This window comes from Gossypium arboreum, chromosome 13 (genome assembly GCF_025698485.1).
Source record: "Gossypium arboreum isolate Shixiya-1 chromosome 13, ASM2569848v2, whole genome shotgun sequence".
Classification (NCBI taxonomy): domain Eukaryota; kingdom Viridiplantae; phylum Streptophyta; class Magnoliopsida; order Malvales; family Malvaceae; genus Gossypium; species Gossypium arboreum.
The window spans coordinates 129245809-129269934 of NC_069082.1; the positions used below are offsets into that span (position 1 = coordinate 129245809).

Consider the following 24126-nt stretch of genomic DNA (forward strand, 5'->3'; position numbering starts at 1 on the left):
TAAAATTTATTTATGTGGATAAATTGTTCAAAGTGGATGAAAACTCAGCACTTGGTTCTTACAACATTTAAGACACCATTAATACAACCTTTTTGGATTCAGTGTTCTATGCCTCTTTTTTTTTTGACCTTTAATCCCCATTATACTTTTATTTTTTTTTTAATTTTAGATTAAACAAATAAAATTTATTTTTAATAAGGGAGCAAAGAAGCTCAACCATCAAAACGGCGACGAAAAAGGAGGGCCACACGTGGGACCGTGATTTGCTTTGATTGATCACATCTCATCCCAACTTTCAAGGCTTTAGCTGTTTGATGATTGGTCTCATCCTCACGTGTGGCTGTTTCTATTTTATTTATTATTTTTTGGGATTTTAAATATATATTTTTTTTAGTTTTCACAAAATCCAGTAATTTTCAAACCTATTGAGAAAGTAAAGTCTTCCATGTTTTCTGTGTTTATGATCCCAAAACAATCCCATTTTTTCTTATTCTTTTTTCATGGAGATCCAAAGATTTTTGCTTAAATCAATAATGGTAATAAGATGAAAAATTTGTTGACATTTTTTATGGGTTAAATTATGATTTTAATTTCTCAATTTAATTGTTGTATTTTAATTTAATATAATTTGATTATAATCCACTTTTGATCATTAAATAAAATGTGAATAAGTTAATTTTTTTTTCTTTAAAATAAAGAGCGCTTTCAGTTCATTGTATGAAATTATCGACCAAACTCAATCATTTTTCCGTGAGGTTGAATTAGTTGCTTTTTCAAGTAACCTTAGGCACTCGAGACTCTCTATAAAATCAAGAGATAAAATCTTGACCGAAAATAATACAAGATGCATTAAGAGGTCCATCAACTCTATATTGAAAAGAAAAATTGAAAATCTCATAAGCTTAATTGGTTCTTTTTTAGTTATGCAAATCAATAGTTCAAACCACACTCGAGGGCAAGGCATTTTTCAAATTTATGAGAATAATTCAATGACTATTTTGTAACTTTTTGAAATTAATAAAAACATAAATTTACTAATAATTTTGGTAACATTGAGAATAATTTACTAATAACATTCAACAAATTACAAGACATTTAAATGTTCTTTTTGAAGATATTTTACACAAAGACAAGAAACCTGTACAACAGAATACATAGGCTCGAAATCATGCAAATATGCTTAAAGGACCTGTCTTGTTTGATCCATGAAATCCATTTTCCGCAGCTCGGGTTCCGGTGAGCCGTGACCTGAAAAAAGAAGACGGTTTACCGAGTTTAGTATAAACAAGTCGGGTTGTTCAAAATCAGACACACTGCTTTAGCTACTAATGTTTTGGCATACCTTTCAATAGTATTGTTGCTTGAATCCATTCTTATTGTTAATCTTTTGGCGATCTTCATAAATGCACTACAATGCCGAAAAGAAGATCGAAAATATAGCGTAAATATAAGCCGAAAGAAGCTAACCGCAGTTAAAAGTTTGGAAATTTTGATGTTCCGATAAAATGGTTTAAAAACATACCTGAATGGTTCATCTCCAGTTCGTTTGACGTCACCGGTTGCGTCTCGATACAGCACATGTCCGGACATTTTCGATCTTTCTATTCCGAACATGTTAGCCAATCTCCTGTATAAATCTTCATAAGAATCGAGAACCGAGAGGTCAAGAGTTCGTCCGACATCCTCCGATTCCATGAATACCTTGCAATGACCGGTATCCATGCAGGGTTCTATGGCTCGATTGTCCCAATCCCACAAAAATCGAGCAGTAGATGACTTCTCCGGAGAGAATTGGTTCCCGATAACAGATCCTGAGCCGTTGGATGAATCTTTTGTTTTGCAGCTGTTTCCACTAACAACTTCCGAGACAGCTTCACTTGAAGAGCTCTGAGACAGTTGCTGCTCAGTAAGTATCGGCTGACCAAAGAGTAAAAACCGGCATTTTTTCGGGATTTTGGATTTATTACAAGATAGATTATTGCAACTGTTTGTGAATGTATCGGGAATTCTATCGTGTAGATCAAACCGCTGGAAACCAGACAGGCACAGTCCCGAATTCAGGTTATTTTTAAGATGGAGATCCGATAAAGGTAACCCGAATTGAACTTGCCTGGCTCCCTGTATCCCTACAGGAGCATTATCAGATAAACGATAAAACGGGTTGCTTGGGCTAAGGGGCTTGCTTGGAAAAGACTGCACTAATAGTCCGTCAAGGTGTTGAGGGAGCCGCAATTTCTTCACCGGTCGTAAAAAGGGCGAGAGGTGGATAGCGGGCACGTTCGATGCTAATTCAACTGACCACGGATTCACACGGTTAACGTTTTGCAGCAAATCCGGTTCATCCCATGTCACCTGCAACGGCGAATCGATTATCAAAGTCAGTAGGAAGGGCAGCTAAAAATGTTTATGGACCGACAAAAGCTTAAGCATCCATTTTTTACTACGAGTCGAGTACATTTCTCTTTCGAGGAACCGAAAACGAGTACGGTTCAATCAATTTCAAACCAGTTATAAGGTTAAATGACCAAGAACATACTTGCAAAGCAAAAACCGAACCAGCATTGCGAGGATAAACCGATACGAAACGTATAGTAACAATTTGATTCATGTTGTTCTGTTTTAGTCCAAGACTACTATTGTTCTACACATACAAATCAGCTAATGTACAAATAAATATGGGTAAAAGTACCAAAAAAGTCTATGTATTAAAAATCCGATTGTATTTTGCCTTTTACTAAAAAAAAATGACAAATTAAACTATATATATTATATCGAACAATAAATTTATTTTGCTATTAAAATTTCTATTTAATTCTACTATTAAGAATTGTCTTTATACATTTACACGAGATACATTATCGGGTTATTTTGACAAAAGAAATTTTTAACAGAAATAATTAATTTATTTTTTAATTTAAAAGTAATTTGCAAAATGTAATCTATCCCACTTTTACCAAAGAATATGTGAATGAGGATCGAATATTGTACCTCAAGAAGCCGCCACGGCGAGTCCGGCCACCGGACCGGATCGGCAACTTGAACGGACGATATGGTTCCGACGAACCAACTAATTCTAGAAGAATCTTCAGTCTCGAAAGCCATTTTGAACCTCATGCCACAACACCAAGGGACCTTCATTGCTGTATTCACTGCAGATGCCCTAACACAAAACTCCGGCCTGCTTGTTCTCGGATAATAAACAACCTCGAACGACTTCCGGCCACCGGAAGCCGCCTTCGCCGCCTCCAAAACCTCCTCCGGCTTCACTTTTCCGTTCCTTTTTGAATCCCCATAAAAACCCAAACTTCCATAACAATCACCATCCCCAATCCCAAGCTTGGCTCGCCTGATCCCGACACGAATTCCACCGTTCTCGGCTCTCAAGAACACGACTGAGTCGCCGGCAACGAGTTTTTTCCGGTTGACGAAAGCACTCCAACCTGTAGTCAACAAATGTCTCCTCGGAGTTCCCCTATAAATATGCCTGAACTTCCATAGCTGACCATGAACATCAACGGCGACGACGGTTTGAACCGGAGGATCGGCACTATAATCCAACGCGGGAAAAATGGTTTCAGCACAGTATCTCGGAACGGAAAACCCACCGCCGTTGTTAGCATCGGATTGAGTCAACGTCTTAGCAAAAGAAGCAGCCTTTTTTTCAATATTATTACAGCCGCCATTTGAAACACCATCATCGTCTCCAACATCAGGCTTGTTGTTCTGTAATGGCGTAAGCATGATCTTGGCATATACTTCATCGGTTTCAACATCGGCCATGAATTTGACCGAGTCAACTCGGCAAAGAACAAGAGGTGGGATTTGACGAGAAAACGGGAAATCCACCGAGTTAAGTGAGTGCTCGGCATGGCCTTGAGGGAAATAATAGACTTTGGAGTTTATTGGTGGGATTTGAACCATGGATCCAGCACATGCATGCCATAGATTTGGGTCTAAGCTTTTTTCAAGCTCCATTTTTTTACAAAAAACTGCAGAAAATGTTGAAGTTTGAACAAGGGGATTTAAAGAGAGAAGATGAAATGAAAAACCAGTTCATTAAATTTTAAGACAATTAATTGTAAATCTCTTACTCCTTTTTTTTCCCTTAAAAACCAAACATTGAAAAAAAGAAGACAGAAAATAGGTTTGCCCTCACTCTGACATACTCTTAATGATGATATATACTCTTAACGATGATAAAGATGATATATATATATATATATATATGGTAAAAGTAGGATGGATACCTTGTATTTACCTATTTATTTTAAAAAATAAATAAATTAATTTATCAGAAAATTAGTACTTCAATTAAAATTTTTATTTCTTTTTATTTAAAGTTGTAATTATCAATTTTTCATAAAAATTTTTTGTACTATTAAGATTTATTTAGCTGGCATCAATATCTCGTACGGGTGATATAAACTGAAACTAAAATATCGTAAAGAAACATAGGCAAAGACTAACTATGGTTGACTTCACCATTAACCGTGGTTGAAAACCATTTATAACTTTATAAGTTTTTTATAAATGCAAATTGAGTGACTAAAAATTAAATTAAATTATTTATTTACTCTCATGATAAAATTAAAATACTCATAAATGTATAATGTAACATAAGCTTGAATACTTAAATACTCAAAGTTTTAAACTTTAATTTTTTTAAAAATTCTGGAAAATTTTCCTTTTAATATCACTTAATTATTAGAATTTTTATGTTATAATTATATTAGTTGATATAAATAAATATATTAGTGCTATCTTTTTTTTTAAATGTAAAATTTTCATCGTAAAATGTATGTGATTTATGATTTTTGCGTAATTTGTATATTTTATAGCATATTAATTTAACTTTATTTACATTTTTACAAAATTTCAATATGATAATATGTAAAAAATTAATATGATAATAATTTAAGGGTTTTATATGGTAAATTAGTAATGGAATTAATAAAATTCTCAACCAAGTTCAGGAAAAAAACATCGTCATCAATTTTAAAAAAGACACTAAATAAAATTGCATTGAAGAAGAATATGAATAGGTCTTATCAAGCATGTTAAAAGTAACTAAACTTTTCACTAAAACCTAATTTGAAACACAAAACATGAATAAGTCAAACAACTTAAATCTATATGACTTGAACTCGAAATGATCAAATAAGTAATTTTGAAATGATTCAAACTTGAATGACTCGACCCCAAAAACTTGAACCCGAACTTAATCCAAACTTGAAATTAGCTGGAAATTTGAAAACTTGAATTGATCCAGTTCAATTTACCTTGAACCAATCGGGCCGTTGAATTGACAGGTCTACAAGACGAAGGACGGAAGCTACCGACTTCAAGCTTTCAGTAAAGTTGGTACCTAAGCGATGTTTCTGTCGGATTGACAACACGGATGGTATTGCTGTCGCCGGTGAATTGGCTTTTTCTTCTCATCTCTACCACCTTCTTATGAGAGTTGGAGTGTAATGATGCAATGAATGTAGGACTTCCAGCAGGACGGTACTCGGGAAAGAGGCGGCCAGACCTGTAGCGAACCCCACATGCATTACAAAGGGTCTTCGGACCCATTGGACCTTTTCTCCATTGCGGTGTTTCTGTAACTTCACAATGCCCACATTTCCTAATAACAAGCTGTTGGGAGGAGGAGTTGTTGCTCTCACTGAACCCCGAAAGCAATTTCAGGTTCTTTTTCTTTAGTCTCTTCTTGGTAGGTTTCTGAGAAAGATGGCTTACGGATTCTGATTTGGAACCAACTGGAAAATAAAATCTTTGGGAGGTAGAAAAGGTGGAGGATACAAAAGGCAATGTGAATGGTGAGTTCAAGGTCGATGCTCGTCTTCGATTGGTTCTACATCGCTTCCCCTGGAAACTGAGATTAGGATTAATAGGTATTCGGTTTGCACCCGAGGAAGAGATATGACTATCAAGTACAGACACTGGACTGGAGGTTTGGAACCAAGATGAACCTTTGACATCCATGGACTCGCTGTAGGATGCCTTGGTAGAGCTCGACTGCTGAGAATATCCATCACACTAGATATAAAAGGGAAAAAAAAAACAATTCATGGTTATCATACTTGTACGACAATTCAATAGAAAAATGGTTAGAAGACCACCATCCATTTCAGAGTAAGTACCAACTATAATAATAAGCATAAATCACATACAAAATTTATCATAAGGAGAGCCACTTCAATTATGTGGGCCCCAATCCATTGGTTGGCAAGGCAAACCAACCACTGGTCGGGCCTGCTTGTTTAGTTGGACCAAACAGCTGCACCACCGTCCTTTTAACAGCATGTTCTTGGTTTTTGCAATGTACAACATCAACACCGATTTTTCAAAATCACCAAACAAGACCAAGCAAGAAAATAGACCCTGTTACAAACAAATCAATGCCCCCGACATTTTTATAGCTCTTTGCCACACTAAATAACCTGCTTTTACGATGCTCTGTCCCGAGCGTGCTTCAAAGCAGAATTCAGTCAATAAAGAATAGAATGTGCAAGTACTCTAAGGAGACATTGCTTCTAAACCAAAACGAACCAAGGATCACCATATTGCTATAATGGTTTCTCCGAAAAGGATACAATCTAAGACTTGCAACAAAGCATTTAGCATTTAACATGCACATAGTAGAATGTACTCTCGGAAGACTAATCCATTAAGGCACGGACGGTGTGTTAAGCATGTTAACGTTTTAGTCCGTGGCACAAATGATATATTTAATATGTCTCCTAATATATCCGATTTCGAACCAATATTTCATGCTAAAGCTAAGGAACGCCAATGGGAAATTAGGAACTAAACACGAAACAATCATAAACATCGAAAACAAAGGGAACACTCACTGAAAATGTAAGGCTTTCAACTATACTATCATCAAGAAAATCTCCACCACAAAAGCCAGCTAAATGCTGAAAGTTACAATCGCACTCTTCACCACCACTAAAGCTGCCGCCACCATAGCCACCATTGTTGTCATACAAAGGAAAGCCAAAATCTTTTATAACATTACCACTAACACCACCATCAATCCTTTCAACATCCTCCAATGGTAAATCCAAATACTTTATTACATCATCATCAAACAAATCATCATTCATGGTTTAAATTTTTTTTCTTTTTAATTATCTGTTAAAAGAAACATAAAAAAGTTAATCACTATTATAATATATATCGTATAAAATATAATTAAACGCGTTTTTATAACATTAAACTCAATCGAAAGAAATCAATTAAAACGCGTATAAGAGGGGGATTAACAAAGAGTTATTGTCCCATTTGGAAATTACCTAATCTAGATATACTGTCATTTTTCTTTATTATCTTATAAAAATCAAAATTTAAATTAATTAGCAACGAAAAGAAGGTAATAATATAGTAACATTATAAATGGAAATGTCACTTTCTAGGCTGGATAATCAATTAAGTTGTCATTTTAGCATGTAAATTAAGTAAACAAAATAAGAAAGTAGTAAATAACAGCTCAATTTTTTTTTTCTTTTGGTAAAGAGCTTGTTTGGATAGATGGAAAATAAAAATGCAGCAAAAAAAAAGTTTTAAAACAACAGTAAAAGAGTTAGAAGATGCAGAGAGAGAGAGAGAGAGAGAGAGAGAGAGAGGACCTGGTTCAAAGAGAAGATTGAAGGGAAAAAAACTATTGTTTGGATGAGAGGAAAATGAAAAGAGATTCTCGGAAAAATCTTTTGTGTCTGCGAATTTTAGGGATTTTTTTCTTTCTTTTTTCGTGAAAGAGAGAAGAAGCTAATGTAAGAAAGCGCGCATAGAGGTGGCTGCGCGGTTTCCTTTTTAATCACCGTTCATTCGTCATCAAAATTTAAATCTTTTGAAAATATCAGGGTTAATTTCATTGAAAGTCCCCAAATTAAGATTAGATTCTAAATTGACTCCTTTTAATTGACGAGTCATCAAAATATCAGTTCTGTGTATTAATTAGATCCTTTCCTCTATGTTGTCGTTAGCTTGAGAATCTGGCGGGGAAGCAATTTTGAAAGGTCAAATTCCTGAGAAGGTCCCTATATTATGTATTTTTAGTTAATTTAATCCCTTTACTATTGACTTTTTAAAATGTATATTTTAGTCATAATTTCAACTTTTTCTGGTAATTTTATTAAATAATTTAATGTGGCCTTTTCATAATATATCAATAAAATTTCATTTTAACCAAAAATAGACAAGAATACTAATTCAAAAAATAGAAAAGAATATTGATTCGAAGATTCGGGTACAAAATGTAAAAAGATGAATGTTTATTTAAAGATGAGAAATAGCCATTTTGTTTAGAACACAATTATTACTAACCCAATTAAAATCCAAACCTGACCCAAATTTATTTGTCTATAAGAAGTCAATAATCTAAAATCGTTGAACTCAAACTTAAGTGACCCGAATAAAAAATAATTCAAATTAAAATGTTCAAGTCTCAATCTCAAACCCAAAACAACACAAATCCGAAACAATCCAAACTTGAATTCACACTTTTTCAGGAAAAAAAGAGAGTCAAAAATTGAACCCTAACAAACATCAATTGAGATGACTATAATTTACAAATGAGGAAGATAATGAGGGAAGTCTGAGGAAAAACAAATTTAAAAGGTTTAATTACAAAATTGGTCCTTAGACTATATCATTTTTACACTAAGTACCTAAAGTTTTAGGATAAATGAGACAAAATTGATAGTTTAACCTTAAGCACCTAAGTGAGAAAAGTAATATAGTTAAGCAAAAAACCAAAAACCAAAAATTACCCATTTCCGAACTGAGCATGGTATGCCATGTCGGCATTGGCGAGACGATCCTGAAAAATCGACAACTCGCTTTTGCACCTTATTCTAACCTGCTAAAAGAAAAAAGAAAATCAAATCGTGGAGACTTTTATCTATGTTACTCGGATTTGAAAACGAAAGATACATTACTTACCTCTTGTCTACGAGATTTCTCAAATTTGGTCACTCCCTGAAAGAAATTTATGTTATTTAAATTTAGAGTCACTTCCTGAAATAAATTTATGTTATTCGAATTCGAATTTATGAAAATTAATACACCATAACATAGCCAAATATATACATGGGAAGCTGATAACTTGCCTGATTTACAACAGAAGGGATTACTTTATGAATAATCCACTCTGAATCTACTACTCCAATTTTTTCATGTGCGGGCTGTGGAGAAGAAACATGATTCTTATTGTGTACATAAATAAAGGGATAAATATCAAATTTATACATGAATTTTGGTGTGATGTGTAAATTAATATATGAATTTTAATTTGGTGCAATTATACACATGAAATTTAAATTGTGCTTCATATGTATACATCAAATTTTGATTTTGATTCAACTGTACATATTTAAAAAAATTAATATATACATATTTTCATATTGGATTAATATAGTTACTTGTGTATGTAATATATCAACCTCAAATAGTGCTAATGTTGTTAGTGATTTGTGAAAATTGAATCAAATCGAAATTTCATATAATGTACAAAATTAAAGTTTGTGTATGATATTGCACATTGGATCAAAGTTCATTTATAGTTTTGATATTTATCTCATAAATAAATAAGTTTAAGTCACTATTTGACATTTGAATTTAGCCCCAAGTGTTTAACTCATTGCCAATTTGGCCCTAACTTTTTTTTTTGATAAATTTAACCTTTAATTTTCAAATTTTAGTTGAATTGCTTCTTTTAAAGAAAAAATGATTGAATTTTTAAAATTTTAACTACACTAATGTGATCACCTGTATGGTAGTCTACATGCATTTCATTGCTGTCATTAACACATTTTTTTTATAAAAAAAGTACACTTATGTACTTTTTTGCATTTTTATAAAGCATATATGGACTATCATACGGGTCGCCACATCAAAACCTTTAAAATTTGGATAAACTACACTTGTACTCACCCAACTATTGGTAAGTTTCTTTTTTGGTCACTTAATTATGAAAAGTTAAAAAATGTTTATCCAACTATTTAATTGTTTTCTTTTTTGGTCACCGACCATTAAATGATTGACGAAAATATGACATGACAGTATGTAAAATTGACATAATTATACATTGCATCAATTTAGTCTTAATTCTTAAAAAATTAATCATCAATGTTTACACATTGTGTAATTTGATCTTTTTACAAAAAATGCGAGGGTTAATTTTTTCTAAATCAAGACTAAATTGATACAATGTATAAATGTTAAGGGTTACTGCCAAGTTATCTTCTTGTTAGTAATTTAATGGCTAATGGCCGAAAAAGAAAAATTCTAATATTTGGGTGACCAAAAAAGAAAAAGTTAAATAGTTGGGTGACTACCGGTGCATTTTGCGCTCAAAATTTTAACAATTCAATCAACTTTTTTTATCCTTAAAATTTTTTTGACTAAATTTTAAAGTTCGAGAACCAAAATTAAGGCCAAGGTGACAAAAAGATTAATGGTTAGGGGTTAAATCTATCATTATGTCAAATGAGAAAATGGGTATAATTCAGGGACTAAAGTATAAAAAATTGCCAACCTCAACACATCTTCTGAGAGCAAAATCCAATCCCCATCCGTGCACAAGATCATTCTACAAACAACATGAAAGCATTTTGGTAAGTATCAAGAAAAAGGGAAGGAGCTCAAAGAAATTAAACCAACTTTCAAACGTGCTGGTCTACGTTACTAAGGGTGAGTTGGATAGGCGGTGCGTTTACTTGCGGTTAGTGTAAAAACAACGGTGGCAGTGAGATTGGATACTGTAGTGATACTGTAGCGTGAGACAAAAAATAAGCTAAACGACTGCACCACACCTAATCGCCCATCCAAACTAAGCTTAAAACTCGGGTGTAAATGTCAAATACGATGTGTTCAGTTATTTTTTCAAGCATTTGAAAGGTTGTATATTTGAGTTAATGTTGTATCAAATTGTCTTAAATAGTCTCATTTTAAAAAGATAAAAGTACTATCGAGGATATGTACTGGGAGCTAGATTGCATTCTATCCACTCTATTTAAAACATAAGTAAATTAGTCCATTTTGTTAAAAATTTAATCCTCACATGTACATCATGTTGATATACAAAAACCAGTTTTAACAGTAAAAATAAATGAAATTTCTAATAGAAAAATTAATTTGCTCTTTTATCTAACATACATAAACTAATTTACCCATTTTTTAAAATAAAAAGTAAAATACAATCAAACTTTTAATACAGACATATTTATGTTACTTTTTTTAATAACCTTAAACATACATTACCTGAATCATATACCATACACATCGCCAGGCTTCACGAGAAAATACAGGCGCCATAATTTCCACAAAACTGAGTAAAATCATCAAACAATGTTAAATGGCACCAGTTTTTTCATAATCTTCACTTGGTCCGAAAGTATAGTATATATCATGTATATATATATATATATAGAGAGAGAGAGAGAGAGAGAGAGAGAGAGAGCATACGCTGCACATGGTGGTAAATGTTGATCGCTACACCAGCCTGGTCTCTCGAGGCTAACCCTGTTTACGACGGCGAAGTCAGGAATTTGTTATTAGAGGCTAAAATGAAATTTTAAAAGTTTGGAGAGGTGAAAGTAAAAAAAATTATTTAAAAAAAAGACTTGAATACTCTACAATTAAAAAGGACTAAGCTACTTTTAGAGCTATAAATGAATGATATGTTCATCGATAAATTTAGAATTTAAATTTGATCCAACTTGATTCGACCATAAAAAAAAGAGTTAATAATCATAATCATTCAACTTAAATTAACTTAAACTCAAAACTTGTCCAAATATGAAACTATTCAAATTCAAGATGAGTCAAACTTGAACCAACCCGAACCCAAAATGATATAAACTTGTAATGATCGAGACCTGAAAAACTTGAATGTCAAACTCGAAAGAATTGAAACTTGAAATGACTCGAACACAAAACTGACCTAAACTAAAATGACTTGAAAAATTTTAAAATCTAAATTGACTTATCTAAAACCAACTTGATTTGATCAAATTAAACTTATATTTACTTAAACTTAAAAAGATCTGGACAAGTAACCTAAAATGATTCAAACCTATAATGGCCTGACATAAAAATTAAGTCTTAAGCTCAAATGATCCAAACTCAAAATGACTTGATATCAAAATGATTTAAACTTGAAATTAATCCAAACCCAAGATGACTTGACCCCAAAATTGACTTACACTAAAAAAACTCAAAATTTTTAAAATATAAACTAACTCGATTCAAATGAATCTCACTCAAAACCAATCCGACCCATTTGTTTTACAGGTATAGAATGTAGAGAAAGAGAGCCTACTTGTGAACCTCTTGGTCCTCTCTCCTCCTTGTCATCTCCCATGTGACTACATCATTGGGCCCCAAACCTGGTTGTGAGATCTCCAAACCATGTTTCTTCACCAGCTCTATGTATCTGGTAACTTGGTCACACAATATTAAAATACATACATACATATAGGGGCAAAGCCAGAAATTATTTTAGGAGGGATCGAGGTTGAGTTATATATTTTTATGAGAGCTAAAATGTAATTTCATCTTTGTATAAGTTTAAGTTTTTATAGTTTTCAAAAAGACTAAATCAGAATTTTAGCATTTGGGAGGGGGCAAACTATAATTTTACCATATATTAACTTAAGATTTTATAAATTTTGAGAGACTAAAAAAACAATTTCTCATTTTAGGGGACCAGGGCCTGCCTGACCCCTCTTCGCCACTCATGTATGTATGCATGCTGAACATTAGGTAAACACGAAAAAGAAAACATAACACGAACCTGTCTGCATTGAAGTGTTCCACTCCAAGATCTTCATCCCATATGAAAATATATTCATAAGCAGCAACAACATCAGGGTGCAAAAACCTTTTCGCATACCACCTAAATGATACGAATATATTTTTTTATGTATGTATATGAACATGTTACATGCATATGTATGTATGGATGGATGCATCATAACACTGTAGAACATACCATTTTGTTTGTTTGCTGGCAGTAACATGGATTGCTTTCTTTGACCATTCAAATTGGTCCCATTCAGTTGTCTTCCCATCATAATGAAACAGCACAATTTGGAAATCCTCAGAAAACTACATCAATAAAACATGTAAGAATACAATACTGTTAGAACAGCAACAACAAAACACACTAAAATGCAAAAAAGACAGAATATTGGGTCCATTGATTGAACCTTTTTAACACATGCATCAATATTATACATTTGATGAATACCAACTGAAAATGCTGCTAAATACTTTGGTTTCCTCTTCAAATCCTGCAGGTTTTTAATGAACAATCATTTCAACAAACACCTTATGAGCATATTTGGAGGTGGTATGAAGCTGACAATTATACAATGATACAATGATTGTGTTTTATACCAGAGGAGGTAAACCATATAATCTGCGAAGATGAAGGTCAGATTCTGGAACATTGATTCGAGGTGGTAATAATTTTGAACCCCGAGGATTCCTTCGAATATATTTCTGGGGGAAAAAAAACCAGAATTTTTTTTTTTTCAACAACATTGGATTAAAACCAAGTACTATGACGTAATTGTTAACAAGCAACACTTCACAAAATTTGGGTAAAAATATCATGGAGACCTTTACACTAGGAGTCCAATTGCATTTTGCCCCCTCAACTAAAAAAATGTACAAATTGATCCATATACATTAGATCAAAAAGAAAATTAGTCATTTCTATTAAAAATTTTATCTATTTGTATTTTTAAAAATTAGTTTGCCTCGTGGATTAACCAAACAATGGCACGTGGTGTGTCACGTATACGTTATACTGACATATAGAGATCAATTTTTAACCATAGAAATAGATAGAACTTTTAATAGAAAGACTAATTTACTTATTTTTTTTAAGTAGAAAAGACAAAATACAATCTAACCACTACTAGCCTTCATGATACTTTTACCCAAGTACTATTACCTTGGGTACTATGGGAACATCGACCACATTTGTTTGAGGAGATTTGACTACAAATAAACCTTGGTCATTAGATGCTGTTGCTACATCAATAGATGATCTATGGCTTGAAGGTAAGTAAACCTGCAGGGATTGAGGGAAAAAGTCTAATTACTGTTTTAGTCCCTAATATTATAATGAAATTCAAGATTTGAACATTCTACTTCAATTTTTGGCATAATTTGATTCTCTATTTTTTGTAATGTTATTAGTAGTTTCGAATTCATGACACCATTTGTTGTTTTTAAATTGACAATATGGATTATTTTATTATTATTAAGTAAGTTGACATTTGAATTTATTAGAGTTAAATATAGTGGCAATGGTGAACCCAAAAAATCACTTTGACAATTAAAGTGTAATTTTATCATTATATTAATACGTAATTTCATAAAATTTGAAAGGATTAAATAGAATTTTTATCATTTGAGAGGGGCAAGGTACTTGCTTGCCCCTTGTCTATGCCCTTGCATAGTTGACTAAATTTCTACATGGCATTGAATAATAGAAAATTTACTAAAGAAATTAAAGTGCAATTTTATCATTATATTAACTTATAATTTCACGAAAATTTAAAAAAATTAAATGACAATTTTATCATTTGGGGGCGGGGAGGCAAGGTCCTTGCCTACCCCATTCAAGCCCTATAGTTGACTGTATTTTTACATGGTCACCTTAACTACGTGATTGAATAATATAAGATTAAAGTTTCACAGTCATCGTATTAGCGATGCTGTCAATTTAGATAATTCACTAACATTATAAAAGTAAAAGGATTAAATTATACCAAATCAAAGTAGAGTCTCGTTTTTCTAACATAGCAGAAGGACTAAAAACCGAAATTAGGCCATTCAAAAACCATCATATGAGTGAAGATTATGTAAGACATAAATGAAGGGAAAAAGAAGGTACCTTGTAATGAGAAAAGAATGGAAATGAAGAACCAATGAAGAATCCTAAAGCAAATCCAATAATTGTCGTGATAATGAAACGGACACTGTCTTTTGTTTTCTTAATAACTCCACTGTCAAAGCATTGAAATAGTTTTTAGCAATGAACATAGGGCTAATTTCACCAAAAAGTCCTCAAACTATGGTCCATATTTTAAATTAGTCATCAAATTTCAAGGGATTCTAATTGAGTCTTCAAAGTATTAGTATCCCATCAATCAAGTCCTTTCTTTAATTTACCATCGGCTTGTGCATTAATTGTTAGCTTGGACATGATGTGGAGCATATTTAAAATATGTTATCAAAATTTAAACGTGTTTGTACCTATCACATGGACAGCTTAGATGTAACGTATTAAAAAGAAACTAACATTTTCAAAATTGGCAGGGATCTAAGAAGCATTTAAACCAAAAAGAAGAGAGAGTCTAATTTTGATATCAGCAAGGACTTAGGAGGCATTTAAACCAAAAAAAATTGAGTGCTCCAAGGCAATAAAAGTATCATGGTGGCCCTTGTACTAGGATTCAGATTGCAATTTTCTCCCTATACTAAAAAAAGGGACAAACTAGTCCCTATACCTTAGATCAAAAAGCAATCTAGTCCTTCTGTAAAAAGAAATTTATCGATTTCTACAGTTAAAAACTAGTCCTTATACGTCAACATATGGTACACGTGGCACTGTTTGATTATTTTATCAGTCACGCCAATTTTTAATAGTACAAATGAATAAAATTTTAACAAAAAATGACCAATTTACTCTTTGATCTAACGTACCAAAACTAATTTGCCTATTTTTTAAGTAGAGAGGGAAAAATGCAATCTGACCCTTACTACAAGAACCTTTATCGTACTTTTACTGCTCGAAAGCTCAATTTTTTAATTTCAAAGTTGGGAGGGACCTAAAAGTGGGGCATGCTCCTTCCACTACCCATGTAATTTCGTCTCTAGGTATATACTTGTTTAAACTTTGATTCACACGTTTTAAATATACTTCACATCAAATTTAAGCTAACATTTAACATTCGAGCTGAAATTAGATTAATAAAAATACCTAATTAATACAATATAAAAACTTTAAGAACTCAAATAAAGAACCAATTTAAAATCTGAACTACAATTGGGGGACATCTAATGCAAATTAACCCATAAACAAAAAAAAAATGGTAACCTGCGGTGAATGGTGGCCATATCAGGAATGCAATATCTTGCAGTCTATTTAAGATAAAATGCTACCTCCCATAAGCACCTTGAGGAGCGAATAAAACATTCTTCAATATCTATATTACCAATAAATAAATGCAAATTGAAATTAAATCCAAAAACTTTAAATTGTATTCAAACAAGTACCCAACAATGCAATTTATAATTTTTTTTTCAATCTCCAGATTAATTTTATCATTTTCTCTGATCCATTACATAAAATAATAAGAAAAAAAATCTCGGATCAAATTCAACAATTCAAACAAATAATTAAATTTATAAAATTGTAATCTGGTAATTATTTTAAAATATTAAAAGAACCCCAAAAATAAAATTTCGTAAAGAAAATGTTAGGGTTAGAAACTTACCTGATGATCAGTTTGGCTTTTATGTTAAAGTGAGAGAGAAATGAGAATCAAAAAGAAATTTTTTTTTTGTAATATAATTTTTTAAAGAAAGACAAATAAAGAAGAAGACAATAGAGATTTGTTGTGTTGTTTTAGTTATTACAATGAACTTATGTTAAAATTTATTTTAAGTATTTAATATTTTGTATTTTAAATTTATTAGTTTTTTATAATTAAATTATAATTTATGCACGATCTATTTTCATTATAAATATGTTCTACCAAGCTATTTAATTTATATTCTATTTTATGTTAAAATATTTTTAAAAAGTTTTATTTAATAATAAATATAGATGGAGTGGTAAATAATTTATATTTTAATAAACTTTTGAATTTATAATTTTATTTTTTATTTTGAGATTATATAAAAGAATGAAAATACAAAAATATCTTCATAATAATATTAATTATAATTTAAAAGAAGAGTATTTATATAATTTCATAATTTTAAATTAGATTTTATAAAATCAAAACAATATGATAATATATATAATTTAATTATGAGTTATGGAATTTTAATTCCATTCCTACAATCAAACTCTAAAATAGTAAAAAGTAATTTTTTTTTTAAATATACAAACTTAAACATATAGCATTTATCGATAAAATCACCCATATTTTCTTTTTAAGTGATTTTTTGTCATTGTTTCTCATCGAAATTTTTCGTAAATATAATTCTAGTAAATATTTATTTGATTTGGGATTTAGAAATGATCACATTTTTACATTATTTATTAAAAAATGTGTATAGTTGTTAATTATGCGTGCTTATATGTTGGTTGGATTGTGTGAATTGGTTGATTAAGTGTTGATGTATGAAAGGTTAGGATTTGGTGATGTTTTGAAAGTATTTAGATCATTCACTTTGATGATTATGTTTTGAGGTAAGATTGGGTTGAATTGATTAAGGTTTTGGACTCAAAAAAATGTAGAATTTTGACCATTTGGTCACCGAGTCTCGAGATAGAAATAGCATGTCTCGAGACCATTATAACAAATTTCATTTAAGTTTTGTATTTTAGAGCTAGCATTAAGTCTCGAGACAATTGTTCCTAGATCTCGAGACAGAAGAACATTGAAGCTAAATAGATTTTGCCCTGCTCTAGGTCTCGAGACAGAAATTCCTTGTCTCGAGACATTGAAATATCGAAGCAAAAATAGGAAAACAGAGGAAGTTGGTCTCGAGACATAACATGTAGGGTGTCTTAAGACATACTAACTTCAAAGCTAAAAATCTCAAAATAATTTATGACATGTTTCGAGACATGGGGATCTTTGTCTCGAGACATAAATTTCAAATTTGACATTTAAGTTTGGATTCAAGTCCTAACTTTGAAATTAACTCATATAACCCCGTAAATTGATGAAATAAAACCAATGATTGTCTAAATACATGCATATGAATTAAATTGATGATTGAATTGAATTTATTTGTGTTATAGTAGCTTGAGTTGCTTCGGCGACGTAATGTGACATCACACATTTGAATTCGACGATCAAGTCGAGTGTGGGATATTACAGCAAACCTAGGTGATTCACATTGTTAGGTACAAGGTCGAGAGCCACCATAATCGATGTTCTTGGGGGATAAAATTAGAAGAGAAAGATTCCTCCTTTTTCCGTTAAAGCTAAGGGATTTTATACGCTTAACAACAATATTGAGGTACTAGATGTCAAGTCTCTATTAGTGGGTCAGGGACAAGTGGTCAAGTGATTCATCGCTATAGAGCTAAGTAGGGGGACAATTGATCGTATTGTCAATCACTTTAGATGAGACGTGACAGATAGATTTAGAGATAACAATTAATGAGTAAGATCCACATGGGTACTAAGCCAAGTAATATCTCTGAGGGGTGCTCTCGAAGGATAAATAAGGCCCTCCTTGATGTCGTACCAAAGAATATTCTCAAAGTTTAAGGGTATAACAAAACTTATAAAAAAAAAAAAAAGGAGAAATTTGCAAATGGTGGTACATAAAACTATACATATATTATATGGTTAGGGTTACCTTTGTTCAAAAATAAAAAATAAGTGAGATTTAAATAAAATATTAAAAATATATTCATTTTAATAATAACAATAATAATAAACGAATACATAATTAAGCTCAAAAATTTATAAAAATATTAAATAATTTCTAAAACATAATCAAAATAATACTATGAATATCTCTCTCTATTAATTCTCTTTATCATCTGGTCTGAAGAGTTGAATCCATCGTTCGTTTATTGGCTGCAATGGTCTTGCATTAGTATCCGAATCCTGCAAATAATTAATTAAAATTATTATATATATATAATATAAATATTTTTTTTTATTTTTTTATTTAAGAACTTACGTCATGAACGGCCACACGAAGCAACCTCACTTGCTCTCTTGTAACAGTCCTCACCTGATTAAAAAAAAAAAAAAACAGGTTTTAATGATCAGTAAACTGTTTTAAAGATAAATTACAATATCGTAAATTACGAATTAAAGAACAAAAGACAAAAGATTTATTTAATAAATTTTGAAGGGATTAATGAACCTTTTGGACAAAGCTCCAAACAACGTTTTCAGTACAAGGAGGAACAGTTAAAGAGCCGATGTATCTGTAATATTTTCTGCTTCCGAATTTTATTCCCCTTGGATTCATTACACCCACTGCTCTTTCTGCTTCGGTTGTGTCTGTAATGGCTGTTAAATGTTCCTCTAACTGCAATAACAGACAAATTCCAGTACCGGAATTGTTATATTTCTATGTTGTTTCGATTTAAATTTTTTTTTTTTGGAGTTTTCGTGTGCAGGGAGGAAGCCGGGTGGAAGGTAGAGGCTAAATGGTATAATTTCACTTTTAGTCCTTTTAAGTATAAATGGTTTGATTTGATTTTTTTTTTTTTTTGCTTTAGTCATATGTGAATTTTTTTTTATTTTGGCCATTTGAAAATTTACTTTTTCAATTTAAAAACTATTTTAAAACAGGATAAAGTACCATTTAGTTCCTGAATTTGACAATTTTTTTTTAATTTGATCCTTGAACTTTTTTTTTGTCTATATTAGTCCGGGAATTTGGTAACTTTTCTCAATTTAGTCCCTAAATTTTATCCATTTGGCCTCCTAAGATACTTTAATTTTATCTTTCCCCAACATAAAATTTATGATTTCATCCCTACAAATATGTTTTTCCGTATAGAACATTTACATCCGACAAATAAATGTTTGTACTTACTGATAACAGGAAAGGATCTGGTCTTCCAATCTTGTACATGATCCCTACTACAGCAATCTTACCATCTGCACTTTCATGAACCAAGTGTGCCTCTAAATCAAACCTGAATTTTCAAAGTTAAAAATATATACTTTTAGTTGGTTCTATTACAATGAAATTGTAACACGGGATTATATTAAAAAAAAAAACATGAATACATGAACATATCAAAATTATATATATTACCTTCTGCCATTAATGGTATGCTCAGAAGGAGAATGCCAGTGACACTGTTGAAGTGCATACTCAGTACCATTGATTTCTATAGCTCCAGCTTCACCATCAAACCTCAACTGCATACACACAAAGTATGTTGATTCAAGTTTTTTTTGGATAAATTATACTAGTAGTCATCTAACTAATAGTAAATTTCTTTTTTGGTTACCTAATTATGAAAAGTTATAAAATGGTCACCAATTGGCTAAACACCTAAAAATCCAATATAGTTAGTGACAAAAAAGTTAAAATTGAATAGTTGAGTGATCATTTTGTAACTTTTCATAGTAAGGTAACCAAAAAAGAAGTTTACTAATAACTGGATGACTATTTTGTAACTTTTCATAGTTTGATGACTAAAAAAGAAATTTATTAATAGTTGGGTGACTACTAGTGTAGTTTACCCTTTTAAAAAAAAGAAAAAAGACAAGCTTTGATTTTAATTATATACCATCATATCATGGCCTCTATTTCTTAGGGTAGCATTAGCTGGTTTGTAGCTTCTTTTAAGTTTCCCTAAATGGGAAACAATTTGAACTCTTTGATTGAACATATCAATAGGGGATTGCATTGTGCCATTGCTACATGCACCCCATTCTTCATGAATCTCTCCCCATCTTGATGGTCCTCCTTCATTGTTTTCACTATAACTAAATTCACTTTCATCCTCTAAAAAAATTTTTAAAAAAAAACCCAAATGAATTATTTAAATATTAATGGTGAAAAAAAAATTATAGCTATGGGTTAGTATAGTTTACTTACCCACTTCTTGAGATGTTGTTGGCCTTGAATGTTGCAAGATGATGACAATGAACAAAATGCAAACCAAGGGTTTCATTTGTAGCTTTGCCATTTTTAAAGAGCTTTTGTTATGATACAATATGTTGGAGAAGGGAGGCTACTTTATATAGCTTAGTTCAACTTTGAAAATTCAATGTATTTCCTTTGAAAATTTTGGATTATAAAAGGTTAAAATATACTATAGGTATTTGTACTTTTGTTTCTAGGAATTTAGTTTATCTATTTTTAAATTTTAAAATTAGATAAAGAGACTAAGTTCTTAGAAAAAAAACAAAGACTAAATTCTAAATTTGGAAAGAATATAAGGACTTATGACATTTTAACTTTATAAAAAATGGGTTTTGTTAAGAAATTTTAACTCATTCGAAAGAAGTTTTTTAAACCATAATTTATCAAATAACCGATCAAACTTTCTACAATTATCGGTACTCTCTCGAGTTCTGAGTTATTATTATTATTTTTTGTGGTGGCAAATATGAACACAAGAAATCAACAACTTGATAACTAATTATTTATTTATTTATTTATTAATTTGGATTTATGTGTTTTCTATAGTATTATTTTTATTGATGTTGATGTTTGGTCAATAATATTATGTATAAGCTACGATTGAATTAAAATTGTTTGAATAGAGAATGTTTTTAATAATAAATAAATAAAAGCGTGCATATTTCGTTTTCATATTAAATTCAATTCCTATCAATTTAATTATAAAAGTGACATGATAAAGAAAAATATATGGAAAATTCTTTGAAAGAATTAAAATATAAAATGTTTAAGAAAAACATAAGTTAAAGTTTAAATTTTTTAAGGGTAGAAATTAAATTATAATTTTTACGAAAGTAAAATACAATTTCATTATTTTAATAGTCTATATCTTTATAATTTTTAAAGTATTAAATAAGATTTTTATTATTTTTAGGAGCTATAATGCAATTTTACCTTTACTAGTTTAAAATTTTAAACGGCTTAAATGAAAAATTTTCTATTTTAAAAGGGTTGGGGCCCTACCAACCTCCTAGTTACGCCCCTGTGAGTGGGTATTTGGAACATTGGAAGTGTATTTTTTTTATTCCACAAACATGCTTAAAAAATTGACATGTATCACTTTTTTTAAAATATTTACTTTTTTAATATTTTATTATATGTTAATAAGACACTTATCAACGCATTAACCATTCTTGTAGAGTCTAAAAGCTCTACTAGCAGTACATCAAATGGTTTTTCATGTTAAAATAATATTTTGAAAATTTAAATTACTTATTATAATTATGAAGATAAAAAATTAGTAAATTTTGATCAAAAATGTGAAATTTGTGGTGAAATTTAGATTAGTGGGTCAAATTGGAAAACTGCAGCCCAAATAAAGAACACGTTGACATTAATTTTTCAACTTTAATGGCTAAATTACTGTTATTATTTGGAATTTAAATGACTTGTATAAGTATTAACACAATTATTATTTCTAACGGAACTACTATTATTAGTAAATTTTATATAAAAATTAAACAAAATTTTGAATGAAAAAATATATAAGATTGAAGATCTAAAAATTATAGTGTTCTGTCGATTGAGTCTTAGCTCAATTAGTATGGGTATTGTTGTCAATTTAAGAGGACGTGAGTTCGAGTACGTTAGAGTGTATTATCCTTCTATTTATAGGTTGGGAAGAGGTTATGGGTAATTCTAGACACTGTGTTAAAAAGAACAGATATTGCCGTAACTTGTAATGAGATTGTCTTTAAAAATTTTATAAAGATATAAACTATTAAAATAGTGAAATTACATTTTTGCTCTTATAAAAATATACTACTTAATTTCGGTCTCCCAAAGAAATTTTCTAACTTCACCATTTCTCACAATGTGAGAGGTTTTATTGATTTTAATTAATAAAATGCAAAAATACCATTAAAATCATATAACTTATTTTGTAAAAAGAAACAAAATTTTCAATTAAGTTGGTGATTAAATAATTTTATTATAAGTTCTGATTATATCTACTTGTTTTGACACAAATTCTAGAAGGCTATAATCCCTCCCTGGTCCATAAATAGGAGAATAATGTACTTCAGCGTATTCGAACCCACGCCCTTCTATATTAGCAACAATGCCTATGTCAATCGAACTAAGACTCAATCGACATCAACGATTTTAAATATTATCGATTATTAATATTTTTGTAAATACTATAATATCTATAATTGTTTCTAAAAATATAATTAAAAAATTCGAAACTATTGTAGTGGTTTGAATTGAAACAGATCCACGTTTTGATCTAGAAATTGTATCAAATCGATTCATATATAATTATATAAAGCAATGAATTTGAAATTCAACTTTTTCAATGAATCTTTTTTTTATTAGGTCCCTCTAGAAAAAGTCTCAAATGGCACATTTGAACATCATATCAAACACTACACCCCTATGAAGATATTTATTTAAGAGTCGGTTCAATATTTAAAAGTTATATAAAAAGGGTAAATTTCATTAGTAGTCACACAATTATGTTTTTTTTTATTCAACTATGAAAAGTTATAAAATGGTCACCCGATTTAGATAACGTAAAAATGGAAACACTTAAAAACTCAAGATAGTTAGGTGACTAAAAAAGATATAATAGAATAATTGAGTGACCATTTTATAACTTTTCATAGTTGGGTGACTATTAATGTAGTTTACCCTAATAAAAACTTGATTTTGAACTTAATCCAATGGACAATATTTATACATTGTTTATCAAATTATTATTTTTAAAATATACAATTAATCCTTATACTTTGATAGAATTTACGACTTAATACCTATACTTTAAAAGTTAAAAAGCTATTCCATATAATATGTTTATTATCATTATATGAGGTGGCGTATGAATGACTCTAGGTGGTAACAACATATTTTTGACTTTTTTTCCTAGTCAATATGCTTATGCAACCCTTTATGTACATGTATTATAGGTTAAACTCTACTCTCAATCCTTGTACTTTTTATATATTTAAAATTAATCCCTTTACTCTTTTGATTTAATAATTAAAGTTTAATTGATAACACCATAAAAAAACTCGACTTTCACTTCATTCTCTAAAATAATACTAAAGAACAATGAATCGAATCGAAAACTTTACGACCTCAAACTCAATATTTTTATTTACTTATTTGTTTTTTCATTTGTGTGACTAAAATTTTAATTTTAAAATTGCACATAATCTAATTTTACTAGAAAATACTGTGGAAGTGTTTGCTTTCCATAAAATGATGTTATTAAATTGACCAATTTCTATTAAATATATACTATTTTTTTTC

The 24126-nt window shown here is 30.6% G+C and overlaps 4 protein-coding genes across 4 annotated transcripts; all 4 read right to left on the reverse strand.

The window, feature by feature from the left end:
* Window positions 1–1041: 1041 nt before the first annotated feature.
* LOC108486248 (auxin response factor 10-like) lies at window positions 1042–4192 on the reverse strand. The gene is made up of 4 exons (XM_017790201.2): window positions 2989–4192; window positions 1523–2352; window positions 1343–1408; window positions 1042–1248 (listed from the first exon to the last, which is right to left on the reverse strand). Exons 1-4 carry the CDS (start codon window positions 3973–3975, stop codon window positions 1167–1169), a joined length of 1965 nt encoding a protein of 654 aa, XP_017645690.1. The 5' UTR covers window positions 3976–4192; the 3' UTR covers window positions 1042–1166.
* An 801-nt stretch (window positions 4193–4993) lies between these two features.
* Window positions 4994–7820, reverse strand: LOC108485380 (GATA transcription factor 11-like). The gene is made up of 3 exons (XM_017789210.2): window positions 7635–7820; window positions 6858–7140; window positions 4994–6039 (listed from the first exon to the last, which is right to left on the reverse strand). The coding sequence occupies exons 2-3, from the start codon at window positions 7110–7112 to the stop codon at window positions 5350–5352; spliced, it is 945 nt and encodes a 314-aa protein (XP_017644699.1). The 5' UTR covers window positions 7113–7140; window positions 7635–7820; the 3' UTR covers window positions 4994–5349.
* Window positions 7821–8508: 688 nt separating this feature from the next.
* LOC108485252 (uncharacterized) lies at window positions 8509–13608 on the reverse strand. The gene is made up of 11 exons (XM_053024393.1): window positions 13408–13608; window positions 13218–13301; window positions 13001–13116; window positions 12803–12904; window positions 12329–12442; window positions 11473–11529; window positions 11269–11335; window positions 10544–10597; window positions 9117–9191; window positions 8950–8985; window positions 8509–8866 (listed from the first exon to the last, which is right to left on the reverse strand). Exons 1-11 carry the CDS (start codon window positions 13552–13554, stop codon window positions 8774–8776), a joined length of 945 nt encoding a protein of 314 aa, XP_052880353.1. The 5' UTR covers window positions 13555–13608; the 3' UTR covers window positions 8509–8773.
* Window positions 13609–18593: 4985 nt separating this feature from the next.
* On the reverse strand, window positions 18594–20897 carry LOC108485251 (alpha carbonic anhydrase 7-like). Its single transcript, XM_017789084.2, has 7 exons — window positions 20788–20897; window positions 20477–20694; window positions 19996–20102; window positions 19771–19873; window positions 19090–19257; window positions 18901–18954; window positions 18594–18824 (listed from the first exon to the last, which is right to left on the reverse strand). The coding sequence occupies exons 1-7, from the start codon at window positions 20876–20878 to the stop codon at window positions 18741–18743; spliced, it is 825 nt and encodes a 274-aa protein (XP_017644573.1). The 5' UTR covers window positions 20879–20897; the 3' UTR covers window positions 18594–18740.
* Window positions 20898–24126: the final 3229 nt, after the last annotated feature.